At 36.0% G+C, this 18,566-nt stretch overlaps 1 protein-coding gene across 3 annotated transcripts; it reads left to right on the top strand.

Annotated features, from left to right (window-relative positions):
• Positions 1-374: 374 nt before the first annotated feature.
• On the top strand, positions 375-18,033 carry LOC133519186 (voltage-dependent calcium channel subunit alpha-2/delta-4-like). 3 transcript variants are annotated; one of them, XM_061853150.1, is made up of 21 exons: positions 375-1,691; positions 1,871-1,912; positions 2,216-2,415; positions 8,223-8,304; positions 8,651-8,761; positions 8,877-9,156; positions 9,237-9,760; positions 9,840-10,065; positions 10,843-10,979; positions 11,063-11,101; positions 11,785-11,919; positions 12,541-12,615; positions 12,721-12,902; positions 12,993-13,193; positions 13,425-13,576; positions 13,886-14,165; positions 14,289-14,583; positions 14,801-15,034; positions 15,123-15,225; positions 15,314-15,732; positions 17,847-18,033. In XM_061853150.1, exons 3-21 carry the CDS (start codon positions 2,327-2,329, stop codon positions 17,955-17,957), a joined length of 3,675 nt encoding a protein of 1,224 aa, XP_061709134.1. In that variant the 5' UTR covers positions 375-1,691; positions 1,871-1,912; positions 2,216-2,326; the 3' UTR covers positions 17,958-18,033. The 3 variants fall into 3 exon arrangements, with proteins under 3 accessions (XP_061709134.1, XP_061709136.1, XP_061709135.1); XM_061853152.1 differs by lacking the exon at positions 12,993-13,193; XM_061853151.1 differs by lacking the exons at positions 375-1,691; positions 1,871-1,912 and having other exon boundaries at positions 2,056-2,415.
• Positions 18,034-18,566: the final 533 nt, after the last annotated feature.

The raw sequence follows: 18,566 nt of genomic DNA, 5'->3' as shown, positions 1-18,566 counted from the left end.
ACCCGATTTTATCACTTTTTAGGGTTCCGTACCTCAACGGAAAAAACGGAATCTGTCAAGATCCTTTATCTCCGTAACGCGTGGAGGTATGGAGTTGAAAATAAAACCATATTTACTCAGGTCTACAGCCCCTAGAAGCTGTTAAAAAATCAAGACTTCTAAGTTTAGGTTTATGCCGCAAAAAACGTATATTTTGACACTCGAGGGAATCAAAATTCTTATGAGTACGTCCCGTTGACCTAGAACTATAAAATTTGGCAAGTAATATCTTCTTATATTGCAAATACAGGGAACTTTCGCCGCCCTGGTCCGGTTTTTGTTATTACTAATATGAAAGTTGCCAAAACTGCCTCAGGGTATGAAGTGACTATGAACTACGAGTATGTGCAGAACTGCGGCGCAGTGGCAAAAGGTCGATTAATTACTTAGGTACTAATGTAACAAATATAGTTTAAGCGAGCGCGAAGTTTAAACACGAGCCCACAAAAGTTTAATATTATGCCAATAAGGTGGGCACAGTTATCACTTTTCAAGGTATGAATCTGGATAGCATTAGCATTACCCTTGAAGATTGATCGATACGTACTCTAGCAATTAGTAGTTTAAGAGTCGAATCTAAACAATATTGCAGTGACTGTATCCCCATTTAAATATTTAAAACAGCAGTAGTGATAAACTTATGTAACTGTTGGCAGGCGTTACAAACAAAATAAACTTAACTCGATCGGCCCCATTTGTCTAAACTGAAGCACAGTTGGCCCTACAACTTTTGGCTATGAGCAGACACCGAAATATTGGTGGCCTTACTGGACTGCTGTAGTGACTTTTCAACTGTATTTGTAATGTGAGAATATTGTTAACTAACGGACGGTTACAGGGCACAACCGTAACGGACGGTTACAGGTTACGGCTCAATTTGTAATGGTTAATTTTCAATATGGTCAATTCTAATTAACGTTGGGCCAACACTGATCATTAATATGAGACCATGCGGCAATGCGAAAAATGCAACATTGCGCTAGCGTTTCTGATATATAGTTACTTATAAGAATTCTAACAATAAGTCTCATATCAAAACCGTGCCTTTGAGTATAGTAGACAATAGGCACCATTTAACATACATGTACGTAATGATTTTAATATGTCAAAATAAAACGTCACGATGAAAATTTGCGAATCAGAATTTATATACAAGAAATATAAAATAATAAAACAATATATATTACATATATATTCCGCGTGTTATGCCTGTTAACATTTAACGCGGTTTATAATTGAACGATTTTATTGAATGATTTATCGTAAGAAGAACAGCAGTAGCTAATTGAACTTAGAAGCACTAGGTTTATTTCCGCCTCTTTACAGGGATGTTATTATCGCCGCTTGCCGAGTTATTTTAACAAGAAATCCAATCCAGCGTAACTGTGACTTCAAGAGTCTTGAGAGAATGAGTAGGTACCTGCTATTAATCGAACACCACATTTGATAGCGGTTAGCTAGGGATAGTGCACTTGCTTGAGAATAACTGGCCAGTGCACCGAGTGTCTCGGAATAGACGCAGCACGTGCGTCGGCCGCAATAAACGTGCACTCGCGCCGCGCCGTCTTCACCCCAAAAACGTAAATCTGACATTACGTTACGGCCTTGTGACCTTGCTTGAAAAAGCAAGAGAAAGAAAAGTGTAAATAATTGTAAGTTGATAAAATAAACGAGTTGCAGACAGTTTTGAGAATCAGTTTAATTATAACATACAATTCACAATGCAATTTCAATACGATAACTAGCGCTACGTAAAGTAATTATTAATCCGAATGATTTAAGTTATACTCCGGTTAATTCTATTCACTAAAATATTCGTGAATTATTCCAGGTTCGTTTTAGTGCAAAAAGTACAAATAAATTATATAAATAGGTAAGTTCCTTTTTTATAAAATTGTAGAATTACTACCTACATTTTATTTAATTTATACCGCTTAATAAATATAATAATAAAAAAAATGTTTTAAAAAGCAATGCCAGATTGAAAAAATATCAATAATTAAGTATTAGAAGAAAATGTTATAAAATCAAAATAAATAATAATTAATAGAAAAAATTCAAATAATTATAACTTCAAAACTGTTAACTTCTATGTGCTGATGTGAACACTGAATAATGGTGTTAGTAATGTATAAGAATCTACGAGGTTTTATAATTTGATATGTATTTATCGTAGTCGACTACGAATGGAGTAGACCAGGTGCAATGATAACAAAACAAAGGGGTTTGGAAAGAAATTTCAACAATTGCATTTATATATCTAAACAGAGGCGTAAAGTTTTCTACGATGCGCGAAGCAGGCCTAGTGCTTTATGCTCTTTTGATAATATTACCAGAGCCACCTGTCTGCAGTCAGCAGCCACAAAATGCCAACATGTAAGTACAACAAATTAGTTTCTACCTATTATTTATTGTCATTTACAGCTGAGTAGGTTACCTATTTTAAACCCAGTCGTCGAAGGTAGATAGAATAGAACACAGCTCTTTATTAAGAATAGATCTTCTCCACACGACTACAGTGTCTAGAAATTAAAACCGTGTAGGGCTCTTCCAACAAGTTTCGCAATACATAATCCATTAGGATTCAATTGTAAACATACCTACCCAGCAAACATTCTAAGTGCTTTTTCCCAGGCTCTAGAATATATTACTAATTTAGGTAAAAATTACATCATACGCACCACATAAATTCACATATCGTACATTTATACTTCCGGGTAAAAATATAGAGCCATTAAAACGTAAATTTCCCTTAATCAAAACACCATAAGGTCAGAAACTTAAAGGTTGAGAATGAGCAAAATATAAGGTAAAATTAACTTCGAAATTCGACAAATAGTTAATTATTACTTCTAGGTGCATATTAGGTGTATATGCGATGTAATTTTTTCTTATACTGGGGACCTTTAGGTCGATGATTTAAGTAGCTTTTGCTACCAATTTCGTAGTAAATATTACCTTCTATAGATACCAAATTGAGACTATAAAGTTATAAACACTTGTAAGGTACTAAAAATACCATAAGGTTTCATTAAGATAACCTAATAGTCAAATTAACCCTAAAAAATAACTAATAAGTTGAAGTTTGCGAGGCGACTTCAGTACCCCTAGTGTAACTAAATTCGATTTCCAAACGTGACGTACGCGTTTGCGTTTAGTCTCATTTTGTATTGGATTTCGAAAGAGCGCGCCAAGCGGGACGTTTTGGAAACTCAAAATCCTATACAAAATGAGACTTAACGCAAACGCGTTCGTCACGTTATGATGTCGATCAAAGTTACACTAGGGGTACAGGTCAAGTTTGTTTTAGTCACAAATAAGTCATTTCTCGGTGAAATAGGACGCGTTTACCCAATAGTTATTTCGTTTTTAAATCAAAAGTAGTGTTGGATTTACAATGGCCAAAGACAAAAAAAAATATAGACATTCCAGCAGTTACTATAGTAAGTGTAAGGCTAATATGAAAATTCAAAGTGAAATATTAAAACAAGAACAAAAGTGTGAATTACCTTCTAAATTCAGTGTTGATGGATATCCAACTTTGTGTCAATCTACTGATACTGATACCGTTTCAATAACACACACAGGCAAAGATCTTGATTATATGCATTCGTATTATAATGAATAAGGAAATAAAATATCTGATAATATAGATGAGATGACATCTGTCATCTCATCTATATTATCAGATATTTTGGAGGAAGTGAAATCGGTGCAAACAAAGAATGCAAACAAAGAATGGGAAAATTAAGACTCTGGAGATGAGTTCATTAGAAATGAAGACTGCTCTCACCTGCAGACACCAAGTCATCTCTAAACGACTTGTTAGTTTTACTGACTGAACACGGATTTAAATTGCCAAAAGATGGATGAGCACTTCTGAAAACTGACGATGTCTTTTTATAGAGCCTATGGGCCAAGGCAAGTTTTGGTATCAAGGTAAGATAAGCTATTGTTTACAAAAAACTTTGTTAGATATGGATTTAAGTACTATATCAAGTATTGAGTTGATTTTCAACGTAGACGGTATGTCTCTTTTTTTTAACGCCGTTCTCCTTCCACGCCTAAGGGCAAAGCGTTATTTCCATTCCCTTTCAGTAATGGGTGGCCGCTATCTTATATATCATTTTTGTAACACTAAATACCTAAAACCAAATTAGAGTCAATTAGAAATAAATGTTTTGGTAACTTTATTGCGTAGATGCGTTAAGTACGCAGATATGTTTTAAACTAAGCATACAATCAGTTAAAATAATTATCACTAATGACTCGTAAAAGTTTCAAAATCTTAATTTTCACATATAACTTTCCAATTGGGGAACCTGTGTGCGTAATATTTACCCTTGGCACTTCTGATCGTAAGCCATAGATCTAAAAAAGTAGGTAAAGATAAGGCCATGCAAACAATTCCGACCGAAAAGTCTCGTTAAGCAAAACACAGCGTCATCTGTTGTATACTGAGTAAACTACGTGGCCGATGGTCACAGCAAAGATACAATAAGCCATAGACATACGCGAAAGTAGACTGCACTCTCGCTCGCCTCCAAAAAACGTGTCTAGAAAAATGGCTCGAGGGAGTCGAGGGAGACCTTAAGTGCCAATTATATCCACACTTTATCAATTTCCGGGAGGAGAAAGAATATTTTTCCATTTTACCAAATATCAGCACATCGTTTACAATATTTGAAATGTAAAAAAATGGTTCCTGTGCAAGAATATCAAACATTTAACATTTTAGACAGTTAGAGACAAAGTATTGTTTACATTTCAAATATCGTTAACGATGTGCTAATATTCCGCGAAACAGAAAACGATTATCAGGCCCGAAATCGGGACTGATTTCGGGCCCGTTATCGGGAAGTGTGGATGTAATTGGTGCTTTAGTCCCTTTTTCTTTAGGGCGACGATGAAGTGACAACTGAATAAATGTTCGTTGCCACCCACAGCTAAACAAGCCATGCTGCTATTTTTATTAATATAAATGTTATTATTATAGATTTTACCGTGCTAGTTTATTACGACCTTCTAAGGGCGTTGGCGGAGCGCCTCGACTCTCCTCTCACTCGCTTCTGGGTTGAAGAGGTAATTAGCAGGGACAAGTCTCTACTTCAGAGATAGTTTGCCTTGCTTGCCCCTGTCAATTGATATCATATTATTATATCGTGTAATATATTTAGTTAAATTTTTTTCTATTATTTTATTTTTGTTTTTTGTATTGTTCAACTAACATAGATAGTTAAGTATTACGATACTCTGTAACTAACAAGCTATGGATCAACTTGGTCTGAAATAAATTATTTATTTATTAACTTTACTTAAGAATATTGAGTGGGGATAAGTGGAAATTAAAACATATTAAAATGTGATTGATAAATACATTATGTTTTAATTTCATACAAAATACTTCATAACCAAAGAAGCTTGATTTTCACTAAATGTCAACATTTAGAAGGACTATTCGTGAGTCAATAAACTAGCCTAACCTACCTCACCAATAAAAATGACATTTATTTTAATAAATATGGTAATAGTAGAAGTCTCCCTCGAACTATCTCGCTAGGCTCGTTTTTTGGAGGCGAGAGTGCAGTCTACTTTAATATGTGTCTGTGTACCGCCGCATCGCGTCTCGCGCCGCGCAAGGTCAATATGAAACAAAATTTGATATGACTTACCTGTTATAGTTTTTACAGAATTTCACAAGACAATTAGGCATTTTTTAAATTGGGAATGGCTATACGTGACGCGTTTCCACTGCGCAATTCGCCAGACGACTGAGTGCAGGGGTGTAACTAAATGCGATTTTGACACCTTTGTATTAGCCCCGTTCGTAGTGCTCGTAAGGCCAGTCTTTACGAAGTAATATATATGTCTATGTCGTAAGCACACCGCCTACGCCCGCGATGTCAAACAAATACTGAATACGCGCTCGCCTCGCGGTACGCGGTCAAAGCGACGTTGTGATGGCGGTCGCTTCGACCTTAAACGGTAACTCTGCACCATTAGGTCGAAGAATTGAGTATATATTACGTAAAATTTCCTTAAATACCAGTACGTCGTATTTTTAGGTAAACTTAACTTTTTAGTCGAGCCGACATTTTGTTTTGTTATAATTAGGTCTTGTTATTGCAAATTGCAAAATTTTGGTATGTTGTAATACCTAGAACAATAAAATCTAACAGCACTTTTAATTTCATTTATACGAAAAAAAAATAAAGAGTCAATTTAATATATTTACAAACTCCGAACACAAATTTACGATCCCCAATTACAAGCAATACATACTACTTATGAGCTTAAAAAAAATTAATACTTAAGTATTTCGAAAGCCCATCAGTAGTTTTGAATAAAAACCTAACATACTGCACGAGAAAATTTTCAGCGCACAAGATTTCATCGTATAATTCCTGCGTAATCGACCTAGATAATTATTTTACGCCAAGTAATTGCCGCCATTCTCGTTGCAAAACTTAAGATTGATTTTTCGTTAGACATTTTGATTGTGAGCGGAAAGAAAATACTCTCGTAATATATTTGTCTCTTTCTCTTCATGCTATCTCATAAAAAAATAACCTTTCTTGGTAATTAAATGGTAAAAAACACGTTGAAATCATGTTGAAAAATAGTAAGTCTTACTAATTTTGTACATTGCAACCACATTACACGTCGTGGCGACGTCCAATCCACGTCGCAAACATTACCTATGTAGTAACCATTAGGTCACAATTACTAAAATTATGTGGAATCGACGTAGCCGGCACGTGCTTTTTTTCCCCACTTTGGTGAAATCCAGGTGGATTCCACGTCGATTCGAGGTAACTCATTTTGGTCACTGTCAGATTTGCGACCTATAATAGGTGATTTTATCGTTATTTTCACCAAAAATGTTTGCTGGGTAAGTATCGCAAGGTACAAAAAGAAAATTATACTACAAATACTCTTCTCTATGCCACAACGTAGTTTCTGATAAAATACATAGTGCCTATTGGTTAAACCCAAGGTCTAACTATGGCAAATGGTCTAACCCAATAAAAATTATGTTTTGTCAAAAACTTACGAATTTTTACATATTTCTTGGTAGGAATCAGTGGCGGATCGTTCAAAGAACTCGATTCCCACCGGCTTGTCTAATTTCAGACCGTTGAGTACTTTCACGTTCGGATCATGAAGAAAAGGAAAGTAAAATTAGCTCCGGGTTCCCTACGAATATTTGTGACGCGCCGCCACTGGTAGGAATAGTCAAAAAAATTAACACGTTCAGTGCCAGCGCGAGCTACGTGCTACGTGCGTAGCCAATGACATGGGAAAACCCGTATGTACCCGCCAAGCAGGTCGTAGGTAATGTATGTGCTAAAAAATTAATTCATGGCTATTTAAATATTCTTTGGTAAGACCTCGAGTTTAGTTAAAGATAATTATGAGTAAATGATAGCATTTCTTGTTGGAGACCAATTCTAACATACACTTTGAAATTAAAATGATAGCTAAATAATGTAATTTAGTTATGATTAGAATTTGGCCTCCTAGTTTAGTTTATTACTTAAGTACTTATAGGTAGGGGAATCATTTTACATTTTTACTCACAACGTTTCACACTTGGTTTATAGAATTAGAGTGTCGATTACTCCACGGTTCTAGATGTGCAAGTTGTGGATAATTCAAAAATCAAAAGAAACAAAGAAGATTTACAATTTGGAAATGGAGAATTTCGATTCCTGTATTAAAATAGTAGCTTCTGCCCGCAAAATCGTGTGCATGGGATTAAAACAATATCCTACGTCCTTCCTCGGGCCTCAAACTTTCTCCATCAAATTTCATTCACCTAAATCGGTTCAACGGTTTTAGCGTGAAGAAGTAACAGACAGACAGACACGGCCCGATTCGAAGAATGAGATACGATAACGATAAGTTCTGGTTTAGATAAGTTCTCATTTAGATATCGTTTGTATGTCGTATAATTGACAGCAGCAGCTCGATTCAGGCAACCAATGCCACTTTGCCGTTAGAAATATCGCGGAATCGAAATAAACGTCAATTTTGACATGTCGTTTAGTTATGGATCTTGTAAAGATCTTTCCAAGGTCTTAAACGTGTCTTAATCATTCTTCGAATTGGGCCAACAGGCACACTTTCTCATTTATAATATTATAGTATAAATAAGTAGTATAATACAGCTTTTGTTTTAGAGTAAAAGAATGGGGCCGAACGTTGGGCATGGAGCTGTGGAAGCTTAATCAGGCCTTGACCAAAGCTGACAAAATAAGACTTGTAAGTATCAATTATCGAATGATGTAATAATATTGGGGAATTTCAATCATCTATTTTGTTTAATTTTTATAAAATCGGCAAATGGAAGCCAATGTAATTGACTAAGAACAGTAAGAACCTCATATTCTGCCGTTCCGTTCTTATTAAATGGGACCGTACCCAAGATGACAATAGTTACTCGACAAAGACGACAAACGCCATTCGAAAGGTAAAAATATATCGAGATGACAGATTCTAAAAAATTTGACTTTTAAGTTTCGATTGGTGGTGGCGTTTTCTATAAACGATTGGCACTAGGCCAGACCCCTGAAGTCAAGCGAGCTTACGTACTTATGTACTGTTACAGAATTACAAAACTATGAATGCAAGCGTCAAACAGAAAGATGGAGGACAAATATTACGGTCTTCACTGACTTCAGTCGGAACAATGCTTACAAAGAAAATAAATGCTGTGAAAGTAAGTAAGCTGAAAGAAGACCTTATTTTCTCTTCTAATTCACTTATATTCGTACAACAATTGAAAATAGGCTCAGCGTATCCGATCTAAGGCATTTTGTATTAATTGTTTGCAGTGCATCCACGCAACAGCCATTGAGTTAGCACGAGAGTTCAATGGCACTGTCGACGAGGATTTTCAGTACTGTTCGGCCAAGTATTCAGAATTTATGGTCGTTGATGAGTATACCAATGAGACTACTTTACTTACGAGCGTTACAGAAAAACCCGCTTTTGTTATAAAGGAAAAGCGTCATTATGAGACAATTTTTCTAGAAAATGACTCTCATTTTTATGATATTGCCGTCAACATAAATAGGAGCTGCGTGCATATCCCCACCAACATTTATTTCAAAGGTTGTTTGCTAATCGATCTTGTTTGAAGAAAGGTTTGCAATCTACTTGTGTTTGCTGCTATAACTAATTTTATTTCGTAGACGAGGACGCAAAAAATGCAATTCATTGGACAAGAGGCCTCAATGACGTCTTCATAAAAAATTACCAAGCTGACCCGTCTCTGTCGTGGCAATATTTTGGGACTACGTATGGTATTCTACGTTTTTTTCCAGCTATGCCTTGGAACATGAGAAAAACTGACACCTATGACTGCCGGGTACAGTCTTGGTACATCGAAGCCGCCACCTGCTCCAAAGACGTCGTTGTCCTTTTTGATATATCCGGATCAATGACTGGCTTCAAGAACTATGTGGCAAGGACAACTTTAAAATCTCTGTTGGATACCTTATCGAACAATGATTACGTTAACGTGTACACTGTTAGTGACAATACTGACCAAGTAATGAATTGCTCTGAAGGGCTAGTTCAAGCAACAAAAGAAAATATAGGAACTTTAATGGATATCCTTACGCCAACAGACGAAGGAAAAAACCACAAGATACCACTGAATGGTATTGCCAATTTTACTAAAGCGTATATAAAGGCTTTCGCTACGTTGAAAGAAGTAAGCTAAGACAGTTTGTGGCATGTCTTTCTTATGGTTAGAGTATGAGGTTTGTTAAAGACAAAGATTTCTGTTTCAGCGAAGAAATGAAACCGATTGCAATGTTGCGAGTACTGGAGGTTGTAACCAATTGGTAATGGTGATCACAGATTACGCTTTCGAAAACCTTTCTGCAGTATTTGACGAACACAACAGAGAGGTAGTAGATGGAGTGACGTATACACCTGTCAGAGTATTTACGTACCTTATTGGAAGAGAAATAGCAGGCCTCGCCGAGTTACAGCAAATGGCTTGTTCAAATAGAGGTAAGATACACTCCTAAAAAATATTTTATCAAATGTCAAGAAATAATATATAATTAATTATAATTTGATAAGTCCAGTTACAATTAACCGCCACTTACTGAAACCCATATTGTTCCTATTAGGACTTGCACGCCATCCCTTCCCTCCTAAATACCAAACTGGCAAAATTCCAGATTCACGATATACCTAGCTGTCAATGATATTTGGTTACAAAATAATCTTATACACCGTGTTTTTATTGAATTCCGTTAACTTCGGGGTATTAGTAAGTACGTTAAAAGAAACTACATGACATAGTTAGGTAATTAAAAAAAATATATATATATATTTTTTTTTTTTTTACATTTTTTTGTTATAAAAAGTAATTAATTGTCGCATATAGCGTTGTTGTTGCACGGGCATTACATTTATCTCAATCAAACAATTGAAAACTGTGACATATCAATGTCATTTCGAACATCGATCGTCCGAGACAGTACTTACGTTTAGTAGCAAATGTATTAACCCGTACTAATCAATATGTGAACGGGCCCTAAGGTAGTGCCCGTTCACATATTGATTAGTACGGGTGTGTGTACACACTCGTAAGGGCTTTATAAGATAAAAATAAAATATTGATTATCTCCGAAATGGAATTAATTAGAATACCGGTGTCTTTGAGAAAGTTACTTAATTTAAGCTCAGGAATGCACCCTTGACATTAAAGCAAATAAAAAAAAACACGGTGTATAATAGGCGCTTAATGTATCGCAAATCTGGTATTCTGCATTTCTCCAGGTTACTTCGTCCACATCCACTCTGTGGAGGAAGTGCAGCAGCAGGTTCTCAAGTACATCAATGTGATAGCTTTACCTATGATTCTGAATGGGTCAGAGCCTCCTCCTACATGGACACACGCCAGTATGGACCATACGGTAAGGTTTTTTCTTTTCTACAAATTCATTATAGTTTTAAATATTTTCTATTATTTAATATACCATCGTGATTACATTTACAGAGAACATATGAATGGGGAGTTAGCCCAGACGTTACCAAGGTAAGATTTTCATTAAATAAGTATTGAAATACGACTTTCATAATACTTTTTCGATGTAAGTAGTATGTATTTTTTAGATGTTAAATGGTGATGGACCGTAATATTATTTAATTTTCCACATGTAAAATTTTACTACTTTGTTTCGACACATGATTAAAACTTTTAGAACGCCATTTCACTTTGATCCTTGTTCTTTCACTGATATGTGTTAAATTTGTTAAATATCAAAAAGAGGCGCTAAAGTCCCGGGCAACTGCTAAAGGTTGTGGCGCCATCGCTCGAAACGATGCCGTCATACCTTTAGCCTTTAATCTATTAGATGGCGCCATCTTTTGATATTTAACAAATTTAACACATATCAGTTAAAGAATAAGGATCAGAGTCAAATGGAGTTCTAAAAGTGTAAATCATCTGTAGAATGATGGCGGTACATTTACTGTGGTTACAACATCTTTGCTTACATGTACATGTGACAAAGGTCACGAAAGCTTGACATAAATTATAAATACCTATCTACATTTAAAGGGGCCCATATGATAACCAGTTCAGCGATTGTCAGCTGTTGCGAACAGGTAATCTGTGGGCCCCTTAATATATCTAAATAAACCTATTGATAAATAAATTAAATATAATTAGGCATTGGACGATAAGAGCAATGTATAACATAAATTTAGTGATTGCAGCCTGATGAGGACAAGTTGGTGACTTCAGTTGCAATCCCTGCGTTCGACAAATACAGCGAGAATGCCACGTTGCTGGGCGTCGCTGGCACCGATGTTCCCATCGACAGCATCTCTAAGTTAGCACAACCTAACCAGGTAATTCTATTTGGACGATGCGCGAAGCGTTAATCTGGTATATTATCACGTCGACCAGCGGAAATAAGTAGTCAAGTATAAGTATACTATTGCACTATTTGGTACTACATAGAGAACATGTACTCTAATCAAACTAATGTTCGGCCATCACTGTTACGTTTACGCATACAATCGCCAAGGCATACATTACAGCAGTGCATATACTTACAGGGTATTTTGTTATTAAGGCAGAAATTCCGATTTCGAAACATGATTACAAAAATTAAAACATATGTACTAAACCATTTTTTTTTTTTAAAAGATGGACTCTGATAACTTTTTTTAAATCACGTTTTAATTGTCACATTTTAAACTCCTCTTATTCAGAAATTAATGCAAAACTTAGGTACTTACGCCTTACGGTAGTAAGTCAAAAGCCGTTGCATTGGTTAGATAGAAAAGAGCATATGCACGCTGTTCTGCGGGCCAGCGATCCATTGTCTCTAAACAATTCTCAATACTCACGAAACTAAAACACCCCTCCGCGTCTCGCTCCCATTTCGAGTTCGAAAATTATTTGCATTGAAATCGAAAATCTCCCGCTGGACAATCTGTACAATATTGTTCGATGTTCTGTTTCAGCTAGGTGTTAACGGGTACTCATTCATTGTTAGTAACAACGGATATCTTTTACTACACCCCCTATTAAAAACTTCCGTAAGTATCTAGGGAATCAAATATACTAATGAATTTTAAAATTTTCAAACAAGTATTTTAAATGTTAAAAGGTCCCATTGATGTTTAAAATTTCAAATTTTAAAGATCAATGGGGCTCTTCAAGTGAACTACAACAGCGTTGACTTCGTTGAGGTGGAACAAGTAGATGATGGAAAGGATTCGCGCGAGCTGGGTGATGAGATCAAATGGCTACGTCAAAACCTCACCGAGGCAGTTAGCGGAAGGATGACTAATATCGAAGTGCTCTTCCATTACGACGATATGAGGTACCGTTAAACCAACATCCATGTGGCACAATATAATATTTATCCTTAAACATAGGGTTAGCATGTCATTTTAAATTAATAATGATCCAGGAGGATATCACGAGTCAAACATGACTACTTCTTCAGCGAGCTGGTGGGTACGCCATTCTCGATGGGCATCTCTCTTCCAGTGGGATACGGTGATACGGAAATGGTACTTAATAGCAATCCTCTCAAACCCACGCAAGAGGATCACACTGAGTTCAATGTAACAGACTTCTTTAGATACAGCTACAGAGTACATCCTGAATGGTAAACGACCTATTATTCATTATGTTTTCCCCATTGAGATGCAAAGTCCCCCGACACCCCCCCCCCCCCCCCCCCCTCCCCCAACTATTTTGTTATCAATCACCCCATTTTATTGCATGGCAGTATTTTGGATGGGTCATTTTACGGTTTATGATTCATTTATTTTTGCTAATAACAGAAAGAAAAAGACCGAACTCGTTGCATTAACACTACTATTATTTTCTGTTTTAGGGTTTATTGCAAATACCATTATTTGGAGGGACACGAATCAGATAGTCCTGAAATAGAAGTGTGGAACTTCTTGGTCAATATATCAAAGGCCGAAATCGACGTATCCAGGAAACAGTATCAGGAGGAAACCGCCAATGAATTCTCGGTAGAAAGTAGGTAAAATTATAAATAACGTACTTGCATGCACCAGCAAAACCTAAACACATAAGTATGATCATCAAAAATAGTGTATGTGCTTTATTAAACTGGAACAAGAAAGTTAATGAGTGTCGATCAAGCATTTTAAAACGCAGGATAAGAAAAACTTCCAAATATCCACCATGTTCAGTCGCAGTAGACCTCTACTGTGTTGTAGATATGAGGGATATATTGAGCAGCAATTGAGGTTTTCTGGCTTGATTCTGATGATAGCTAAAAAATGTGATTAAAACATTGAAAGGGCAATAATTGTATTTTTCAAGCTCACTGTGGAGACGCTCAGACGCCTATCGATAAAGACGACTACTACTGCAATGAGGATCTAGTTAAGCAGTTAGTCTTCGACGCGAAGCTTTCATATCCTTATTTCCATAACTGGTCCGATTATACCGAATACGACGTCGAACTAACCAAGAAATACGGAGTTAGTGTGAGATTCATTATGACTTCAAGTGGGTTTACCAGGTGGCATTATCTATATGATGATGACAAGAATGAATGGGTAGACGACGACGGGTACCCACATAAGAATTACTCTGGAAAGTAAGTTTTTTTATTTAATTTCTAACAATATTATTGTAAGAAGATATATTTTCATTCCCACAGCAACCAATGTTCAGAAGATTGTAAGTTTTACCGCCCAGACTAAAATGCTCTTGGTTTTAGGGTGCTTGGTGATCATTACGCAACATCAATAGAAATTACTCCATATAAAGCTGCAGTTCTTCAGAGCATGATTAATACGGAGTCACTTGTAGTTGCGTCACCGTTGCCAGTCCTTGATCCGGCTGTAAAATATCGGCCTCCAGTTATCAATGAACTTGGTGACGTCACCCTTACTGCAAGTTACGCTATCTTCTATACAGAAAATTCTAGTGACACGCCAGCTTCCGTAGTGGGCTTCCAATTTTCACATTCGCAATTTCGAGACAGATTTATGAATATCTCAACAAAAGAAAATGTACGTCGCTTATACTAAAACTAGTTTACCTAAAACTTATTGTAATATTTGTAATATTAGAAGACTGGCATGCGAAATATACCCTTTTACGAGAAATTATTTTACAAATCCGCCCAATCATTTTATTAGTTAAAAAAAAGCGTTTTAATGAATATTTTTAAGGATTTTAAAATGAATACTTATCTAGTATCTATACATATACATATATTCATTTTAGGGATTATCGTGCAATAGCAGCGAATACGAATGTTACATTATAGACAGTTCAGGTTACGTGGTGATGTCTATGGATCAGGAAGAAGTGGGCCAATTCTTCGGTGTCATCTATCCTTTAGTATTGCAGTCGCTCATATACAAGGAGATATTCGAACACGTCGAGGTGTTTAACTACCAGACCCTATGCCCAGATTCAATGTTGGGAGATCCCAACTGCTCGTGGACTCTTAGCACGGTAGACAAACTTTAAACATAATACAAAAAAAAACTTAATAAAATGTCAACTATATTAATATTTAATTTTGTTACTTTTCATTTTTCAGCCATTTACTTTAATAAAATGGTTACTTGCGGAATTTTTAATATTATTGGGAGATCTATACCATTGGAATCAATACGCTTACGCAAACGTGATTTTCGAATACGGTAAAATCTCATCTATCGTTTTAAATTTTGCTAGTATTGGTAAGAGCATTTTTCAAGATTATCTAATAGTACATACATTGTTTTATAGAGGATTACGTAGAAGCTACAACAACAACAGCGCCAGAAACAGAAAAAGAAGGACCAAAGGAGTCAATAGTATCTATGGAGGACGAGAAAACGTTTTCTTGCGACCACCGGATTAGCCTTTACATTTTGAACCAGACACACTTTTTGAAGACAGTAAAGGATAACCCAGTCACTTACGAGGATGAAGTAGGAGAATGCAATCCTCCGTATTGGGCGTCCTACGTCGGTCATACTAATTTACTTTTGGTAGTAATCGAGAAGGTGGACTCTGAGAATTTCAGTGAAAGTTGCGAGAAACCACCGACGACGCGGCCAGAGCCGACGCCGAACTCAACGGATAGCCGCGAGCCATGCCACAAACTGGGGCTAGGAATGCTGCCGCGGCGAAGACTAGAAGGATGTTTTACATATCATGAACTGGTGAGTGTGTTGTTTAGACAGAAAAGAAGAAGATAAGTTTCTCTTTATCTTTTTTTCTACATCTACTATGTTGTATTTATATAAAATGTCTCGTAGACATCCCTCTTAAGACGAAAGGGGACGACCGATAGGATTATCATAACGCAATTTGATGTGTATTTACCATAGATATGCGGTATACCCCTTCTGTAAATGAAGGGGCATAGCTATTATATAATGTGAATAATGTCAATATCCAGGGAGGATAATAGGGACTACATTTTTATGAAGAAGCGGTCGTTCATTATCCTCTTAAGACATTTTCACTTTATTTAAATGTTGCTAGTAAACAACAAAATTTGATTATTTCCCTCTTCCCTCTATAATTTTAAACTATTATTATTTAAGTAGATCCATAGGTAGATATTCAATAAAAAATTAAAATGCGCGTAAATAGTAAAATATTACTACAAAATTATTAGTATTTTTTTCTCAAGTATGAAAATTGAAGCCACAGCTAGCTTCAGTAAATTTTACATTGTATCTTAAACCAGTGGAGGTTTAACACTTTCAATGCCAAGAACGCCACTAGGGAGTTCTCAATAACTTTGTTCACATGCCACTCGACTCCCGCGGGGAGTTCGTACTATACAATTATAGATGACTAAAGGCCATGCCATCCGACTCCTCTAGCGAGTTCTTACGAAACTTACGATTTTTCAGGGTTGTCACTATACCTCGTTTTTTTAGGATGAGAAAAATCGTGGGATTGTCGTCGTGCGATTTTTGGGAAAACAATTTAAAAGCTGGCATATTTGCCTCTTATTTTCTTCACCATAACGTTACAAAGGAATCTTAAATCTTATTTTAATAATATTCTAGATTACTGAAATAATTAATGAAGGCAAAATCGACCGTTATTTTTTTAATCTTAAAAAAACGAGGTATATAGTCTCTGTGTGGGCTTTATTTATTTTACAGGGAGCGACCAAGCAATAGAACCGCCCTGTAGCGACTCCGGAATAATGATCTAGTCTTGAAAATAAATTTATATCAGTAACATACGTTTTTAGTTAAGTACATTTAAACATCCAAGGTTTTTGGGAACGTTACTTTAAGACTCGGATAAACCACGAATCCAGATAGAATTGGCAGATGTTTTAGTACCTAAGTAGGTAATAAAACATTCTTTGAAAACCATTTGTAGTCGCTTTCAATAGCCCGAGTTCAAAAATAACAACCACATGTTTGGCGGTATATTATAGATGTAGCAAATAAAATAACGAGAAACAAACAAAGAAGTTTCGCTTTCATGGTATTTTTGTCTAGAATATGCATGGCGTTGGCAATTTTGGCCTGGCAATGAAAGTGTTAAGATAGAAGATTTAGGAGGAGGAACTTAAAGATACGTCAAAAATTTCCTAAAGATGTGTCAATCAGATATGACAATAATGACGATTTTGTTTGAAAAAACGTCATATGTGACGGCATATGTGATCCATATCGTATCTTTAGCAAATGTTTAACGTAACCTTAAGTTCGAACCAGGCCGTAAGTATCCAAACAAGAAAATTATAAATAAATAAATAAGTATTATAGGACATTATTACACAAATTGACTAAGTCCCACAGTACGAGTAAGCTCAATAAGGCTTATGTTGTAGGTACCCTAAAAACGTTATACCCACCCACAACATAAGTCTTCATGAGCTTACTGTGGGGCTTTGTCAATTTGAGTAATATATAATGTCCTATAACATTTATTTAAATACATAGACAACACCCATGACTCAGAAACAAATATCCGTGTTCATCACACAAATATATGCTCTTACCAGGATATGAACCCGGGACCATCAGCTTCATAGGCAGGGTCACTACCCACTAGGCCAGACCGGTCGTCAAGTTATGATTTTTAACAATTCAGGTGGTGCTTAAAAGTAATTGCTTAATTGTATAATTTGTAAATTAGGTGCTGATATCGGTTAATTATTCTCAAGTACAAAGCCTGCACCTAACAAACGTCTCTTTTTGACCCAGTGGTTGACTGATAGACAACCACTTTTGTACTTATTATTTTATGTGCAATAATGTATATATAAATAAATTGCTTATAAGAAAAAATGCTTTTTCAGGAAGCAAACGCATCAACATGCGGATTAGCGACTACATCCGTGGCCACTCCTCAGTTCATTGCATTTTCAACGTTACTGAGTACCCTTGGTTCCCGATTGCTTTGCTGGTGATAATTTATTTATTTGTTAATCGTATTTGTACTGTTGTTTGTTATTGTTATATCCAATAAATATAATTACTGCAGTTTTTCATCGTTACTATGATATAATATGACTTAAACGACACACAATAATATCTATAAAAGCTAGCTCATAATAAATTTCTTCCGTACCAAAAAGGTAATAAGGAAGTCTATACTCTTATAGCGAGACATTATTATACTTCGTATCCAAATCCAAGACAACAAATATAATTTACTAGCAGCAGTACACGTTATCGTGCAGTCCAAGTCACACATTTTAGAGATTATAGTATTTAAAAAACAAGTTTGCGCTGTCCCTCTCACTCGCTACGCTGCGTTCCTGCTTCGACATCGCTCCTCCAGTACTCATTACATGTTTTTGTGTTAGTCCGAGTCACACGTATTTTCGCCAAAATAGTGTTCCTCTAAATATGTGTACCTAATTGTGTTTCGATTAATGTTTATTGTGCGCTGAATAAGAAGTATAGAATCAAAACATTATTTGAACTGCCGACCGCCGTACCCTCGAACGAAAAATTGATGTTTATTCAGCTCGGCAAGTCTAGTCTCGTTTGCCATACTTACATGGCAGTTAAAC

The sequence above is a fragment of the Cydia pomonella genome, chromosome 6, assembly GCF_033807575.1.
Source record: "Cydia pomonella isolate Wapato2018A chromosome 6, ilCydPomo1, whole genome shotgun sequence".
In the NCBI taxonomy this organism is placed as follows: domain Eukaryota; kingdom Metazoa; phylum Arthropoda; class Insecta; order Lepidoptera; family Tortricidae; genus Cydia; species Cydia pomonella.
Note: the sequence above shows the minus strand (reverse complement) of the source record. Positions and strands in the feature narration are given on the sequence as shown.

Coding starts and splice junctions, on each gene's coding strand:
- LOC133519186 (XM_061853150.1), top strand. CDS start 2,327: ATGCGCGAAGCAGGCCTAGTGCTTTATGCTCTTTTGATAATATTACCA. Junction 10,066..10,842: donor AATGGCTTGTTCAAATAGAG/GTAAGATACACT, acceptor GCATTTCTCCAG/GTTACTTCGTCCACATCCAC. Junction 14,166..14,288: donor CATAAGAATTACTCTGGAAA/GTAAGTTTTTTT, acceptor TCTTGGTTTTAG/GGTGCTTGGTGATCATTACG.